Raw genomic sequence first — 15,447 nt, 5'->3', positions numbered from 1 at the left:
GGTACTATACATGACCAGAATATGAGCATGATTGTGGACACTGCTGAAATTATAACATTAGTAAATGAGAAATTAATTCTGGCAGATAATGGAGATTTGGAGACCGGTACGCCACGTGGTTTTGGTGAACAGCTTGTTTTTGGGAAGATTATAAAGAACGGCTCTCGACATTGATAGAGTAAACATACGATTGGATGTGTGCAAAGAGCCATTAACATACGATGTTATACTTACGCTAGATATTTTGGACACACTGAGCGCAGTGATAAATCTCAGTACTCCCACACTTACCATCAACAATTAAGTGATAAATGCGGCATTTGTTAACAGTGGAAACGAGATTTCAACTCAGCATGTTTACATAAAACGAACCATCATAGTTCCGCCAAACTCAGATATGACTGTTACCATTAAAACTAACAAAAGTGCTGACCAGGAGTACATTTTAGGACCATGCTCGCTGATTAGTTGCGAATTGGTTTCGCACGTAGTTGGAAAAGGAAATAGTTGCCCCTTAACCATTTTAAACTATGGCAATCGTCTAATCCGCCCGCAGAAAGGTACACCTATTGATTACATAGAATAATTTGACGATGAAGTGGGTACGGCAGATGAAAACGCGATAAGTGACGTCAGACGTGGCATTGAAGAGACATGAGACAAGGTGTCCTCGGCATTGCCTCAAAGTTCAGATAAGTTACCTACAATGTAAAAAGTAAAATCACAAAAATACTGAACTCAGAGGAAAATCAATTTGGAAAGTCCATAATCACATGGCAAAATCAAAAAACAAAACGCATCAAAAACGAATGGACAAGAACTGTCATATTCCTGACTTGGTACAGGCATTTTCAAATGTAGAAAATGGTGGATTAAACCTGGTTCTATAGCGCTAACCCTCTCACTTTAATAACAGTCTCATCAAATTCCACCACATTTAACCGACCTATATCAACGTTCAATCGACTCGCTTCAACTTATTTCATTCCAACCATTAAAACTTAAAGCGTTTAAAAAACGATTACAATAACATGTAACATATTGATTAACTTTTTGAATTTCATTATTTGTTTTTGTATATGCAGCCATATTTGCAAATGTATGTGTTATAGATACTAAAGTATAACCAAATTAATGTGTTTATATTTTGAAATTAATTGATAACAAATTCAAGAACAAGAAGACCATTTTAAAGAATCATTACTTTAATTTCCGAAATTATATAGAATACCTTGCGGACAATCTTGTTATTGATAACTTTTTTCCGCCATCTTGAAAATGGCAGTCATATTAGACTTTTCAGAGTGGGTCCATAGCTGAAATCAAAGGGTATATAACCTTGAACTACTGTGCAAAGTGTCATGCTTTCCTCACCAAGTGAACAATTTTGCTCTATATCTGCACCAATCGGCCGGACTAGTATAGATATTCAACTAGATACCTTAAATGCGAACTTGAACTGTGATAATAAAGTATCATCAAAGAAACATAACTGTGCGCATGACGAGAACTTGAATAATGGCATGCATGATTTGAAAAGTAACACCAACATTTGTACGACATCCAAAGATGTGGCAATATCTATTGATGTCACTACACAATTGCAAAATTCTTTGGAGATCCGAGCTTTTTTTTACAACTATCATTATTACCTTCCAAACTGTAGTTTTGACATTTCTGATCAACTCATTATCAAATCCTTTTATCGATGCTTGGAGAATACCGGAAATTAAACAGGAGTAAACAGGAGTTAAGGAGGCTGTTCAGTATAAACACTAAATCATCATAAATATAGAAATCCCACATCTGTATAGCTTGTGTTTCAAATTTTAGCTGTATATCAATCTTAAAAGCATCATGACAATATATTGCTAGTGCAATCCAGTAAGTATTGGTCAAATTCAAGTCATAAGCAGTTAATATACAGATCGTTTAATTATACTGAACTCTATTATTTCACGTTTCAGGTTTCACCCTTCTCCCGTTCCCGGAATTCATTATATCAAATGGTTTGCTTAGTAAACCCTAAATTCCCAACATTATTTTACAACCTTGCATATCGAAAAAAAAATCTTCTGTTTAAAGGTATGAAATACATAATATTTTATATATTCAAATTGTTAATAAACATACCTTACTGAGGAAGGGTAAGCAGATCCTGCTCCAAATGTGGCACCCGTTCTGTGAATTGCATCTGTCATTGAAAAAAAATTAACCAACACAAAGCATGTTGTACGTCAGACATGCGTTATAAATTTGCTTTTTGTTAAAGGACCTTTTATTTTGAATACTCTTTGAGTTCGGTATTTGTGATGGATTGTTTTATGCGTTTATAAAAAGGTTAAACAGGTCCAATAAAATAAAAAGTTGAAGACTTTTGTGATATATAAATTCATAAACTTATGTTAATTTGAGCTAAGGTGTCTATTCCTGGGGCAAAAAGTTTTAGTATTTCGAAAAAGTTTGGTAAGCAGTGAATTTTAATCAATCACTATATCATTGATAATCCTGTCAACACACAAGTGCTGACAACTGGGTTGATGAGACCATCCATATCAGAGACATCAATCCAGTGGTTGAAAATAAAATTATAATAAATATTAGGATAAAAGTTTTGTATGCAAGACCTACATTTGTTTAATATAAAAAAAAGGCTCATCAGTAACGCTCGAATCAAAATAGTTAAAATCGGGAAACAAGACTAAAGTTTCCAAAAAGGTTTTGCCAAATACTTATTTATGTAACAGTAAGCCTTTACAAAGATATTTCTTTTTTTATGTGTTTTGTTATTTGATTTTGCCATGTGATTTGAGACTTTCAAATTAGATTTTCCTCTAAGTTCAGTATTTTTGTGATTTTACTTTTTTATTAATACTGACACAAAGATATGTCTATTCTTTTTATGTGTGCGATGGAATTGAGGTGTTACTTTGCTATAAAAAAAAATCAACGGAAATTAACGAAAAAAGTGCGCTTTGTTAGAAAATGTTCAATTGCTTTTTAAGCGTTCTCTGGTAGATTTTTGCAATCTATATTCTGGATATAAAACTTATCACACGTATATATCGAAGAAATATAGTTTCGAAAATGTCTTTTCGTATGATAATAAAAGAATCAATCTATTTTGTATTGTAACATATATTCTAACGATATGTACATTATAATTACAAATATGGAAAAATGTGTTCCAAGCAACGACAAGGACGGCCCAAAATCAAACAGATTAAAAATATCTAATATTTTGCCGAAATATAAATAGACGAACAATGATATATATTATACCAAAAACGTAATGAAAAGGCACAGCGTTAAACGGAATCTTTAAGAATGACAAATGCAAAAACAAAAACATTAATGGATAGTTGTCGCCTTATCCGACTTCTATCAATTCTCCTATTTTTAATCAAACAGACATGTCACATTACTTTTCTTCCAACTGTTGTTCGGTTTGTATTAGTTCTTCTACACCATTGTACATTTCGCAGACTGCTTGGTATTCAGTTAGTCCAAGGCGTCGTTTGTTTGATACATCGTAAACAGCTTCAGCACTTTCAGTATGTTCGCCATTCACACCTTTAAAACATACAAACACTCAAGTTCAAAGGATGTTGTAAAAATGAATGGATGTTTTTGTTATCTCAAAGGTAACAGCGCATGGTAACTTGCTTGTTATTATCGGTATTAAGTGCAAATCTCATATAAAATGGAAATTCAAAACATTTGAACATGCATACAAGAAAAATATCATAACATTTACGATAAACAAAGAAAAATCTTCAGCTTACAAATTACATATTTTACTTATAAATTTGAAATAAAATATTTTGACATTTGAAGGAAAATTAAAAAAAATAAGTCCTAACTACAGGAAAATTCAAGGCGGAAAATTTCCCAACACGGTCAAAATTAAAGTCCTCAACATATGAAACGAATGGAAAAAAACTTTCCTATTCCTAAATTGTTTTAGCAATTTATAGATCTTGAAGATGAAAGATAGTGGAAGGTACTTTTAACACTGAAATCCGCGATGGATGTTTCGTATGTAGCAGAAACGTGTTATGTCCTTATCTTCAAAATGAATTTAGAACTTAAAATTTTAAAACCACTTAAAATTACAACTGAATTACCAGAATTTTATCTGGAAATTGTAAAATACTGGATACGGAAAGGTGGAGGTCAAACTAAATCACCCACTAACTTTAGAGAAATGCGCAAAGAAATTATATGGGGTAATACAAACATAAAAATAAAAAAAAAAACATTATTGATGCTCAATTGGATCAGAAGCAATATAATCTATATTAATGAAATTATTGACGAAAACGGTCAAATCAATGAAAAGACAATACTGCGTAAGTTAGAAATAAAAAAACAACTGGATAGCCGAACTATCAATACTAAAAAAAGCTATTCCAAAATGTTGGATAGATATCCTGAAAACAAATAAATCTGTTAAAACCCGAGTTAGTATTAACAAAAAAATAATCAGAATGAAAGAAACAGAAATAAATTTTAGCAGATCTTGATAACTAAACCGTCTATCAATATTTTATAAAAAACAAAATAACTCCAAACATTGGAATTATAAAATGGCAAAGAATGGGGGGGGGGGGGGCGGGTGCAAAGAATATAAGGCGTAAAACCATTACAAATTCGACACTCCTTATCATTTACAAGCACAGAAATATTCACAAACAAACTTAAAGTTTATAAATGGAAATTATTTAGCTATATATTGCCGAACACAGAAAATCTTTTCAAATGGAAAATATCTAATATGTCAGAGTGTGCTTTATGCAAATGCACAGACAATTATCAACATTTTTTATCGATTGTGAATTTTTAAAAGACTTGTGGAATAAAATAACAGAAAAAATGAATATCATAAACTTCTGTAAGAAAATAAACTTAATAGATATAGTCTTTGGATATAGAATAGGAGACCGACATAATAATGACATAAATCTTATTATAACTCTAATAGGTTTCTCAATTTACAAATCATTTTACACGTCGAAACAAAGAACAAAATCAACCGACACATACAACATCTTCAAAAAAGAATTTGAATTATATTTTGAAGTTAACAGATGTGTAAAAAAACGTAAAAGTAATGTTATTCGCAAATTTCAAAAATTCTTTTAAACTGTTAGATTATAAAATATGTAGGCATAATATTCATATATAGTTTCGAAACATAACGTAGAAAATATTTACTCAAGTATCTTTAAAATGAAATACTACAAATGCAAAATAAAAATTGGCACCTCAGCGGCCGTAAAAGAAAAACCCTTAAATTACACATATTCTAAAACTTTAATTCAAAACACAATAAGGTACATATTTGGGGAAAGACAATAAATTCATATTTCGATAATAATAAACATATAATAATCCAAAAGCGAAAAGATTAACACATAAACTATATTATCCTTCAATTATGGCAGGTTACGATTATTTGATCACACTAAGACACATGCACGATTTTTCTAAACGAGCAATATGTGTCAGGTAGAGTGTATCCAATAATGAGGATGTAAAAGTAAAGGTCAAATACGGATGAAAATTACGTAATTATAAATGTGAATTATGTTGGATTATATTATAATTTAAAATGTATGTTTTACAGACAAATTAAACTTACAAGTACTAACAAAATTTATGATATACTAACGGTTAACGAGGCCGGGATATGGTACCGGTATTTGATGTATCCACTAACAAATGTGAAAACATGATTTACCTTTTAAAAAAAAGGAACGTGTTATGTCAAAACCAGGCAAAGCCCTACATAATAACAAACGAGTTATTACTAAAAGCAACAGTCTAATTTATACCATTATTGCTACTTTGTTTCATATTTGATTGTTTTTATAGTGGTTGAGATTATAACATAATGATGACTGTTGTACCCCCATTTTTGACATTTTTATCTATTGTGTCTGTTTCTTTCGTTCACGCATCGTTGTGAATGTAATGGAATTTGATTCTACTGTCATACAAGTGAGAGGTTTAGATTGATATAAAACAAGGCTCAATCTACCATTTTCTACATTAGGAAATGCCTGTACCAAGTCAGGAATATGACAGTTGTTATCCATTCGTTTGATGTATTTTAGCTTTTAATTTTGCCATTAGGTTAAGGACTTTTCTTTTTGAATTTTGCTCGGAGTTCATTTTTTTTGTGATTTTACTTTTTATCTGGAATTATAAAATTGTTTCATACCTCTAAGTTGCAGATTGTGTCTGTCACATATATCATTTAATATTTCTTGACATCTTTCTAATTCTGGCATTTTGAGATGAACACTGGCTCTCAAACATGTTCCAAGGTTTGAAGGACAATTTGAAAGAAAACCTCTTTTATCATCATAAGCAAATTCAACTTTCATTTCAACTTGTTGTAAAGCCTGTAATTACAAGACTTAGTATAGTATAACATGATTTTGATTCATAGAAACATTTACAATTTTCACCAATAAATTATATTTTCAATTATTGTTAAAATATAAAATGCAACGTATCATAATCAATTTAAATAGTTTGATTAGGCATATACCATATGTTATTTATTCGAAAGGGTAAATGCATAGATTAGTTTGTGTGAATTCGCAAGGCGGGCGACTTTTACCCTCTCTAAGGATCTTGCCTTGTGAACAATTATTTCAATATTCATCTCAGGGTCTATAATTCATATGCCACTGTTCGTTTGCTAATTGTTAGAGTGCAATCTCATATAACGATTTTTCAAAATTGTAATGTTATTCGATTGGAGAAGCTTGTTTTATTCCAAAGGCTCATTCAAATAAAAGACGCACAATTTGTCGTCCTTTTTTTTTTCTTTTTTATTTCTTAAAGTTTATTAATATTTCATTTTAATCAATTTTGTCGGTATTCGTATTTTCATCTACTAAAAAGGAAGGGTTATTTATCAAGACTTCGAAATACATCGCTAAAGATTTCTATAGCACACTATACACTCTTCCATTACAATAATGTGCCTTTATTTTATGTCAATACATGCATTATTGCTAGTCTTGACTGTTATTTACCCAACAATTACATAAAGAAAATTGGTTCCAGGTCAGAACCACTAATATATAAAAACGTTTTATGTGCAAAGGAGTGAAACTATTTTATATTCGTCGTTCTGTAATACATAGTTCTTCGCAGTGTCAGAAGTAAATTATTTACGAAAGCATATAAACAATTATTTTTTTACCATGGTTTTGCTTTTTATCATGATTTTTTTGTTGAATAACTAGCCCATCATGTTATTGCTTAATATATGTTCTCAAAATTACTTTCAATAATAACATTTCGCTTATGTCCTCTCAATACCATGTCAACTGATAATGTAAAAGTTCAATTTTAAACTTATATTGCCGTTATAGTGCTTAAAACATGTTGTTTTGATAAGCTTTATAAGATACAAATGACATGATATTCAATCTTAAAATAAATTGTAATACCTAAACATTATTTAATTTATCGCACTCTCTTAAACCCTCGCTTTGTAATAAAATTAACGGTACCAATTTTCTTGCACCAGATGCGCATTTCGACAATACATGTCTCTTCAGTGATGCTCGTGGCCAAAATATTTGAAATCCAAAGCTTATATAAAAGATGAAGAGCTATAATCCAAAAGGTCCAAAAAGTATAGCCAAATATGTGAAAGGAATCAGAGCTTTGCATGAGGGAGATACATTCCTTAATTTATAATAATTTCTAATATTTTGTAAGATGTTTGACAAATTTTCTTTGAAAATGCATAGCATCAATGAACACACATATTTCTAAACGAAATAACTGATAACATTTCATGCTAGCGTGAACAACAAATATTGCATACACGTTTATTATTCGGATCTTTCTACAAAGGCATGGCATAATTGATGTTAGACGTTAAGAATGCATCAATCATTTATCATACCATTAAAGGGTCACTAGTTACGAGGTATCTAAAAATCTAAATTATGATTTTTTTTGTTCAATCATTAATGAAAGTGAAATAGTGAAATAATAATTCACTTTTAGCAGCTAAATTGGTTCAATATATTCAAATTAAGCTAATAAAAGTTGATAACGAATTATTCACTTGCAAGTGAATAACTCGACCTCATTAAATCTGTATCCATGTAAACTCCAATTTAACCCCGTAGAAAGAGGTAGAATAACGCATGCATTGTCCGTGTACGGTTATCAAAAGAAAAAGAATGTCAGTATTGAAAGTGAAACAAAGGTAAATAATTTGATTGACTGATTCGATCCACAAAAAAATCATTCTTATTTAGGAAAAAACGACGTTAACATAAATTTTTAATCTATATTACAAAATTTAGTAGACCTATAAAAATCCAACGGCACGAGTTGCTTAATCTTTTTTATTTTTATCTATGTTTATGTTTACGTCGCTCATATGGTCATAGAAAGGTCAACTCGAAATTTAATTAGATGGCGTCATTGCTAAAATTCACATGAAACGAAGCTAAATCTTATTGAGACCCTTGCCTGTAAATTGTTTATTCTATACTTTTGATGGTTTGGAAAAATGTTTTAGATTGTTATAAATAAAATATTAGAATTCAATCTAATTGGTGAACATGTATTTGACAGCTAGTGCCCCTTTAAGATAGAACTTACAAAGATTAACCTTTTATATACAGAAGATAGGTCACTTCCTTTTTCCATTGAAATAAATCGCAGATGATCACCTTCGTTTACCCATACAATGAAAGTTTTTTTGTTATTCAAATATACACCTCGACCTACTGGCCATCCGTCATATCCTCCAGCATCTCTAAGTGTACTACAAATTTTAAAAAAAAAAGTCACGTGAATATTATGGATATTAAGATTACACGATCAATATGTTTTTCTAGTCCGACAGCACATGTAAGTATCTAGCTTAGATTATTCAATTGCTGATTGTTTAGCCCTTTTAGAACTCATGATACTCCCTCAGCGTTTGTTTTAGAATAATTGAAGTGTATCTTAAAAGCATTATGTTTGCACGTTCAACATTTATTGTAATCAAAGTTTTCTTTTTCTTTATACAATCTTTATTTTTTAGTTAATTTGTTTACATAAATGTTTTGTAAAATTACTACAATGTAAAGGGATAATTTGAAATTTTCATACATTGTTTATTATATCTTCAAATTCAATCATGGCAATTTCAGATACCTTCCTCAGAGCAAACAGCTAAAAGCAATGATATAGACTTTATTTTGAATGTTTTTGACTGAACTCCTTTTTTAAGGAAAAAAATCTTTACATGCAATTCATTAAGGCACCAGCATATGGAATATATGTGTCTCAATTGATACATTACTCTAAAGCTAGCTTAAAGTACGTTGATTTTGTTGAACGAGGAGTACTGCTTTCTCAAAAGTTGCTAAGACAGGGCTATGAACCATCATATAAAGGTCCTCACTCAAGAAATTTTACGGTCGCCATCATGAGCTGATTGGCCGTTATGACAAAAGTAACTGATATTCTTCCTCAGTCATAAGAACCTTCCATCATTACCGAACTGAACAAAGAAATAACACGACCGGTGCCATATACGGTGCAGGAAATGCTTACCCTTCCGGAGTACTTGATTTCACTTCCGGTTTTTAGTGGAGTTCGTTTTGTTTCTTAATTATTATTTATAACTGTTGATGTAAAATGTCTTTGGTTTTGTGAGTCTTTGTTTACTCCTTGGTTTTGATTGTTATTGTCTTTGTATTGAAAGTAAAAAAAATGTCTCTGCATTCCGGCTATGAAAATAAAAAAAAAATGATAATAATAGTTATGAAAAGTACCAGGATTATAATTCAATACGCCAGACGTGCGTTTCGTCTAGACGAGACTCACCAGTGACGCTCAGATCAATATATAATCTTTACTATAAACCTTGATTTAGTTCACTTTAATTGTACAACTTATTGTCCTTATTGATAATCATTGGAATTGGACAATTTTGGTGAAAGCAAATACTAGGAATATATATAATTATCAACTAAATTACCGACCTTTAAAGATAATTGAAAAAGAGGAAGTCACTAAAGATTGACAGAATCAAATGTTACATTTTATCGATCAACGAACTATTGATAATAAACTGTCATAGTCCTTACTACGTTTGGGTATTTTCCGAATAAATATATACCTTTGAAGTAGTATATTATATCTATTTTTCTAAATAGTAACTATTAGTTCTGTTTCATTATCCAGAAGAATTAGATGAATGCTGAATAAAAACTTCGTTCACTAAAAGGTATGGGATTTGTTCATTGTAGAAGGACGTATGGTGACCTGTAACTGTTAATTTCTGTTTATTCAGTCTCTTATGGAGTGTTGTCTCATTAACAATTATACCTGATCTTCTTTTTCATATTTGAGTCGTTCAGAATTCAACAACAAAACTACTAGTTAGTGGTGAATAAGAAAAAACACTATGTATTACGGAAAGCATGGTCTTTCTTTTGACGACTAATAGCAATTTAAATAATAGGTCATTTTTAAGTTCAATTAATGAATTGAATTGAAAATTACACTTACAACACTGCATCTAAGGAATAGCAGATATTTGTGTGTAGCTATACACAGATATCATCGTTGTAGTTGCTACTAATCAAGTCTCGTCCAGTAATTTGTCTATTAGCGGACAATATGTAAAATTAAACGATTGTAATATAACGTGAGTATTGATTACGCTTGCAGTTGTTTAAAATCGTCAATTGACTAATTACGTCAACCAATCAAAAGCTATATGATATTTCATAGCGAATTCCGATTAAAAAAATCTTTTCTCTACTTACTGATTGTCATCTCTGAACATAATGTGATCGTCCACAAGTTGTTGATATTCATTTCTTGACATTGATTCAAGTGAATGGTATGCACCTTTTAAGTCTCCTTCAAGTGTATTCAATGCTTTTACTATAATTTCTTCCATTTCTTTTCTTTGCTAGAAATAATTTTTGAACAAAAAGTTTACTCAAAACATGAAATAAGGGTGTGCTTTGTTTCGACCGTTTCTGTCAAAATGTACTACTTATTTTACTGTTGAAGATTGCTGGACATTGTTTCTGTCTATGTCATTATTGGTCACATTTCGAAGAATGATTCAAATAAGGGAATGGACATTTTGTAACATTTCGTATAAATATGTGTCACTAAGGTTCTACTGTTGAATAATTTCAGAAGTCCTCATGGATTTAAAATATCAAAATATTAGTCACAATTCAATGTGTATTGTGTGTTCTTAAAAACTTCAAAACAACAAGTTTTATAATTACCACATTTGTTAATATAGGTGGAAATGAAAATCCCTTATGACAACGCCCTATCCGAACACGAGTTGATATGATATAATTTTCTGCCTCGTCGAGCTTCCTAAAGTTAAGTTTGGCCACGTCGCCATAATCACATTTAGGGTGGTTGACTTCCTTCACTCTGTGATAATCGCATATGATTGGTTCAAGGAGATCTTTAAACACTTTATAACTTTCGGGATCACATGCGTATACTCCAACTTTGCTGTCCAGGTTTTTACAACCTAAAACGAAACATTGATACAAATTAAAATCACAAAAATACTGAACTCTGGTGAAATTCAAAAAAGAAAGTTTCTTGTCAAATGGCAAAGTCAAAAGATCATACACATCAATCAAACGGATAAAAGCTGTCATAATTCTGACTCGATAGAGGCATTTTCTTATGAACAGTGGATTAAACCTGGTTTTATAGCTAGCTAAACCTCTCACTTATATGTTATTTTTTTGTTGTGGATTCTTCACCGTTTCCATTAACTGTAAGTATATACAATTAGGTGTCAAATTACTGTTTTGTATTGAGAGACAACTGATACAGCAAGTATATGCAGCCCGAAATTTTTTTATTTCCCTTTAGTTGATTTTCAGATTATAATTTTAGAAAATTTGTGGAGAAATATAGTAGTTCGTTTGATACTTTTATATATATTTTGTATTGTTGATGTTTTTATTATCTGCATATGTCAAGAAATACATAACGATTACTTCACATCTGTTATTTGTTATAGTCAGGATGTAATGGACGAAGATGCAATACAAAAAATAATGTGGTACTTCCTTGAGAAGTATATCAAATGCGGTCTGCGTCCTTGATCAATATATCAATATATTCTCTATGTCGATATAACCCCGTATCAAATTCTTTAAAAGGCTATAAATTTATAATATGATAAACTTCAAACAGAAATATTTTGCTAAAAATTCGGAAGAGTGGGTTCATTTTATTACAAAATTTTATATTCGAACAACAGCCATTCAATAAATAGCGTTCAAGTAGACAAAATTTCAGAACTAAATTGATTCTTTGGGTGTGATTAACTTTTATCTGTGTTAACGAAAACCTGCACATTTTGGCAAACATTTATATAATTGTATTTGATTTGAAAATGAATAATTCGTATTTAGTAAATCTATTTATCAGGGAAATGGATGTCGATTTTATTGGCTATTGCGATTAAATGCACAAACAAACAATTAACTCATGAGTACTTCAACAAACTGTTACGCGCACTTCTAGGAACACACTGTTGAGTGCAACTCTATGATGAGTGAACGTAGTGTTACTTTTACCTCTAGGGTATATAAACAATGTGCTATGTATATCTCTGGACTATATGTAAGTAAATCTCTAGAATACGTGTGACAAACTCATTTATGACCGGAATGGCCCTTCGTATATATCTTACGCTTAAAAACGTCAATACAAAGTCAACAAGCGAAGTTGTAGCATATACGTTTAATTATCGGAATTGAATAGTTCTATTTGTAGGGTTCCATGCTTCGGTCAATGCTGTTAGCATCGCAATAAAAATAGAAAAGGAAACATTAATGTTATCGTTCATTCTATAAAATTTGTAAATGCTTTATATCGTCACAGTTGAAAGGTTACTTTACAGGGCAAATATAAAATTGTCGGTATGAATTAATTTTTCTATCATTAAAAAATAGACCGCATGAATAAATTTTACAAATATCAAAAATTTAATCACATTATTTTATCGATTGCGTTTAACATGTTTAATAATCCATGAATAGTGTAGCACTGTGATCACCCCCTAGATTTTGGTGGGGTTCGTGTTGTTTATTCTTTAGTTTTCCATGTTGTGTCATGTTTACTATTGTTTTTCTGTTTGTCTTTTTCATTTTTAGCCATGGCGTTGTCAGTTTGTTTTAGATTTATGAGTTTGACTGTCCCTTCGGTATCTTTCGTCCCTCTTTTAAAGTCAGTGGGTTTTTTTTGAGAATTATTGAATGAATGATCTTTTTCTCATAAACTAGTATATAGCTACAAAAACAATATTTGTTCAAACATGATACAATTGTTTTGGCATGAGTGACAGAAAATACACAGTTTAATAGAATTACAGTTTTTCTTACCAGGAGGGCAGACGTTCACTTATATACATATGATAAATTGTAATACTAATCCTAGTTCAACAATATTATGAGTATATCTAAATTTTATAACGTTAGCAATGTTATTTTTTACAATAATGTTCTAAATACTTTTCTATCATACCGCATTGCCTTGTTTGTATATTATTTGATCGTGTCATTGAACATATTAAAATAATTTTAATCTATTTTAAGATATTTTCCAGAGTCTATAGCAGAATGATTCAATTACATTGATAAAATTAAAAATCAATATAAAATGTATTGAAGTCAAAACGCTCGTGATGTAATAATTTTAATTCAATGAAGCGTTTTATGTTTCCATTTTTTTTTTCTTATTACATTTCTTATAATTTATAGCAATTTCCTTTAAATTTTTGAAATTTCTGTTTTTTTCAGTCTGTTTCAAATATTAATTATATATCATCTTTGATGGGTTATTTTTTTTATTTTTTTTGCGACAAAAACAGTTGCAGTATATATTTACTTGCCTACCTGAACGTATGACATCAGCTAAAGTTGTTCCATATTTCGTCGAACACTTCTTTAAATTTATGTATTTCTCTTCAGATAAATGTTTCTTTAACAGAGAATTGCTTGTATGTGTACTTATGCCTCTCCATAGGTCTTCTAAATCATTGCACTCCATTTTTAAATTGATATTTACAAATGCCAATACTGAAACGTAATCAACTTTTTTATGATTTAAGATATTTTTTACCTTTAAATATGAAAGCCTTTTTAAAAATGAATCGCACTATTTGCGTTGCGTAAAACATTTATGGGCTACGCTACGGAGAACTGCGTAGTTGTTCGTATATTAAGATTATTAACATTGGACGTAGTATCATATAATATTAATGAATTTATAATATATAATAATTGTTAATACGAAATTGAACTATGGTTTCCAGGACTAAATTGCCGGGTTATTAAGTGTTATATCTTTTTCCCTAAAATGTCAGACTTGTAAGGATGTTTTTCTTTGTGCCTGTAAATAAACAATAAACTTTGAGCTTGCATTTCGAAAGTCTTGTTCAACCAGATTGAAGAAAATTAGTCTTTATCATGAAAGTGGCTTCATGTCGCTTCACAATAAGTAGCAAAATAAAAAATAAACTATTAATGCACAAATCCTAATAAATCAATTGTGGTCAAATTTACCTGACACAAAATATTTGTAATCTACCATTTTGACATGTTATCCATTGATATATTACCAATTTGTATTTCTATATTTAGAAGCTTATTTCTTATGAATTAAGTTGAAACTATATGTTTAATTGTGCATAAGAAATTACATTGAAAACAACAACAAAAATCGAATTAAGTTCTAAGCATGATTTAACTGAGTTGTGAAATAAAGGTATGTGAAAATACCTGTTAATGTGCACTATATACTTACTATTCTTAAAGGGATTTGTGTTGCTCAGTCATTAGTTTATTATGTTGTGTTTTGTGAATTGTTGTTTGCCTTTTCTATTTTACTGTATTGTAGTTGAAGAGTTGCCACCATCAATTTTGATTTGACGGTCGCAAATCTCCGTTTTACTGTCTCCGCTACGCGTCGCCAATAAAATTGCATTTGCGACCGTCAAATCTACTATTAGAATGGATTTATGATTAGCATCAATGACGGAGAAAGTTTAGGACAAGAACATTTTTATGTTGAAAAAAACTAGAATATGAACAAGAAAGACATGCTGAGGCCAATTTGTATCATGCAAGTTATGTACCGCTGTTCAAAAGTCATAAAACGATTGAGATAAAACACATCATAGATTTAAACTTAAATCGAGGGAAACACATCAACTATAAGAGAAAAACAACGAAACAAAAGAATCACTGAAGAGGAACCAAAACCAAACGACAATGCAACACACCTAGAAACAAACTATTAGATAACAACTACCATATTCCTGACTTAACAGACCACAGAAAGCCATGTCACACATTATTCTGACTTCGATTCAACAAATTTTCGATCCAACTACTAACTTCCTAG

General features: G+C 30.5%; 1 protein-coding gene across 1 annotated transcript; it reads right to left on the bottom strand.

Moving 5' to 3' along the window:
• Window positions 1-2,615: 2,615 nt before the first annotated feature.
• On the bottom strand, window positions 2,616-14,951 carry LOC139491161 (arginine kinase-like). Its single transcript, XM_071278581.1, has 7 exons — window positions 14,848-14,951; window positions 13,938-14,120; window positions 11,292-11,551; window positions 10,812-10,960; window positions 8,647-8,812; window positions 6,227-6,410; window positions 2,616-3,573 (listed from the first exon to the last, which is right to left on the bottom strand). The coding sequence occupies exons 2-7, from the start codon at window positions 14,089-14,091 to the stop codon at window positions 3,422-3,424; spliced, it is 1,065 nt and encodes a 354-aa protein (XP_071134682.1). The 5' UTR covers window positions 14,092-14,120; window positions 14,848-14,951; the 3' UTR covers window positions 2,616-3,421.
• Between the last annotated feature and the right edge of the window lie 496 nt (window positions 14,952-15,447).

The sequence above is a fragment of the Mytilus edulis genome, chromosome 10 (assembly GCF_963676685.1).
Source record: "Mytilus edulis chromosome 10, xbMytEdul2.2, whole genome shotgun sequence".
NCBI classification, from domain to species: domain Eukaryota; kingdom Metazoa; phylum Mollusca; class Bivalvia; order Mytilida; family Mytilidae; genus Mytilus; species Mytilus edulis.
The sequence above is the reverse complement of the archived record's forward strand: the minus strand, read 5'-3'. Positions and strand labels throughout refer to the sequence as shown.

Excerpts from the sequence above, each read along its gene's own strand:
- LOC139491161 (XM_071278581.1), bottom strand. The coding sequence starts at position 14,091 with ATGGAGTGCAATGATTTAGAAGACCTATGGAGAGGCATAAGTACACAT. Across the intron at positions 6,411-8,646 it reads TATATAAAAGGTTAATCTTT|GCTTTACAACAAGTTGAAAT; the intron begins GTAAGTTCTATC and ends TTGTAATTACAG. Across the intron at positions 3,574-6,226 it reads ACACAATCTGCAACTTAGAG|GTGTGAATGGCGAACATACT; the intron begins GTATGAAACAAT and ends TATGTTTTAAAG.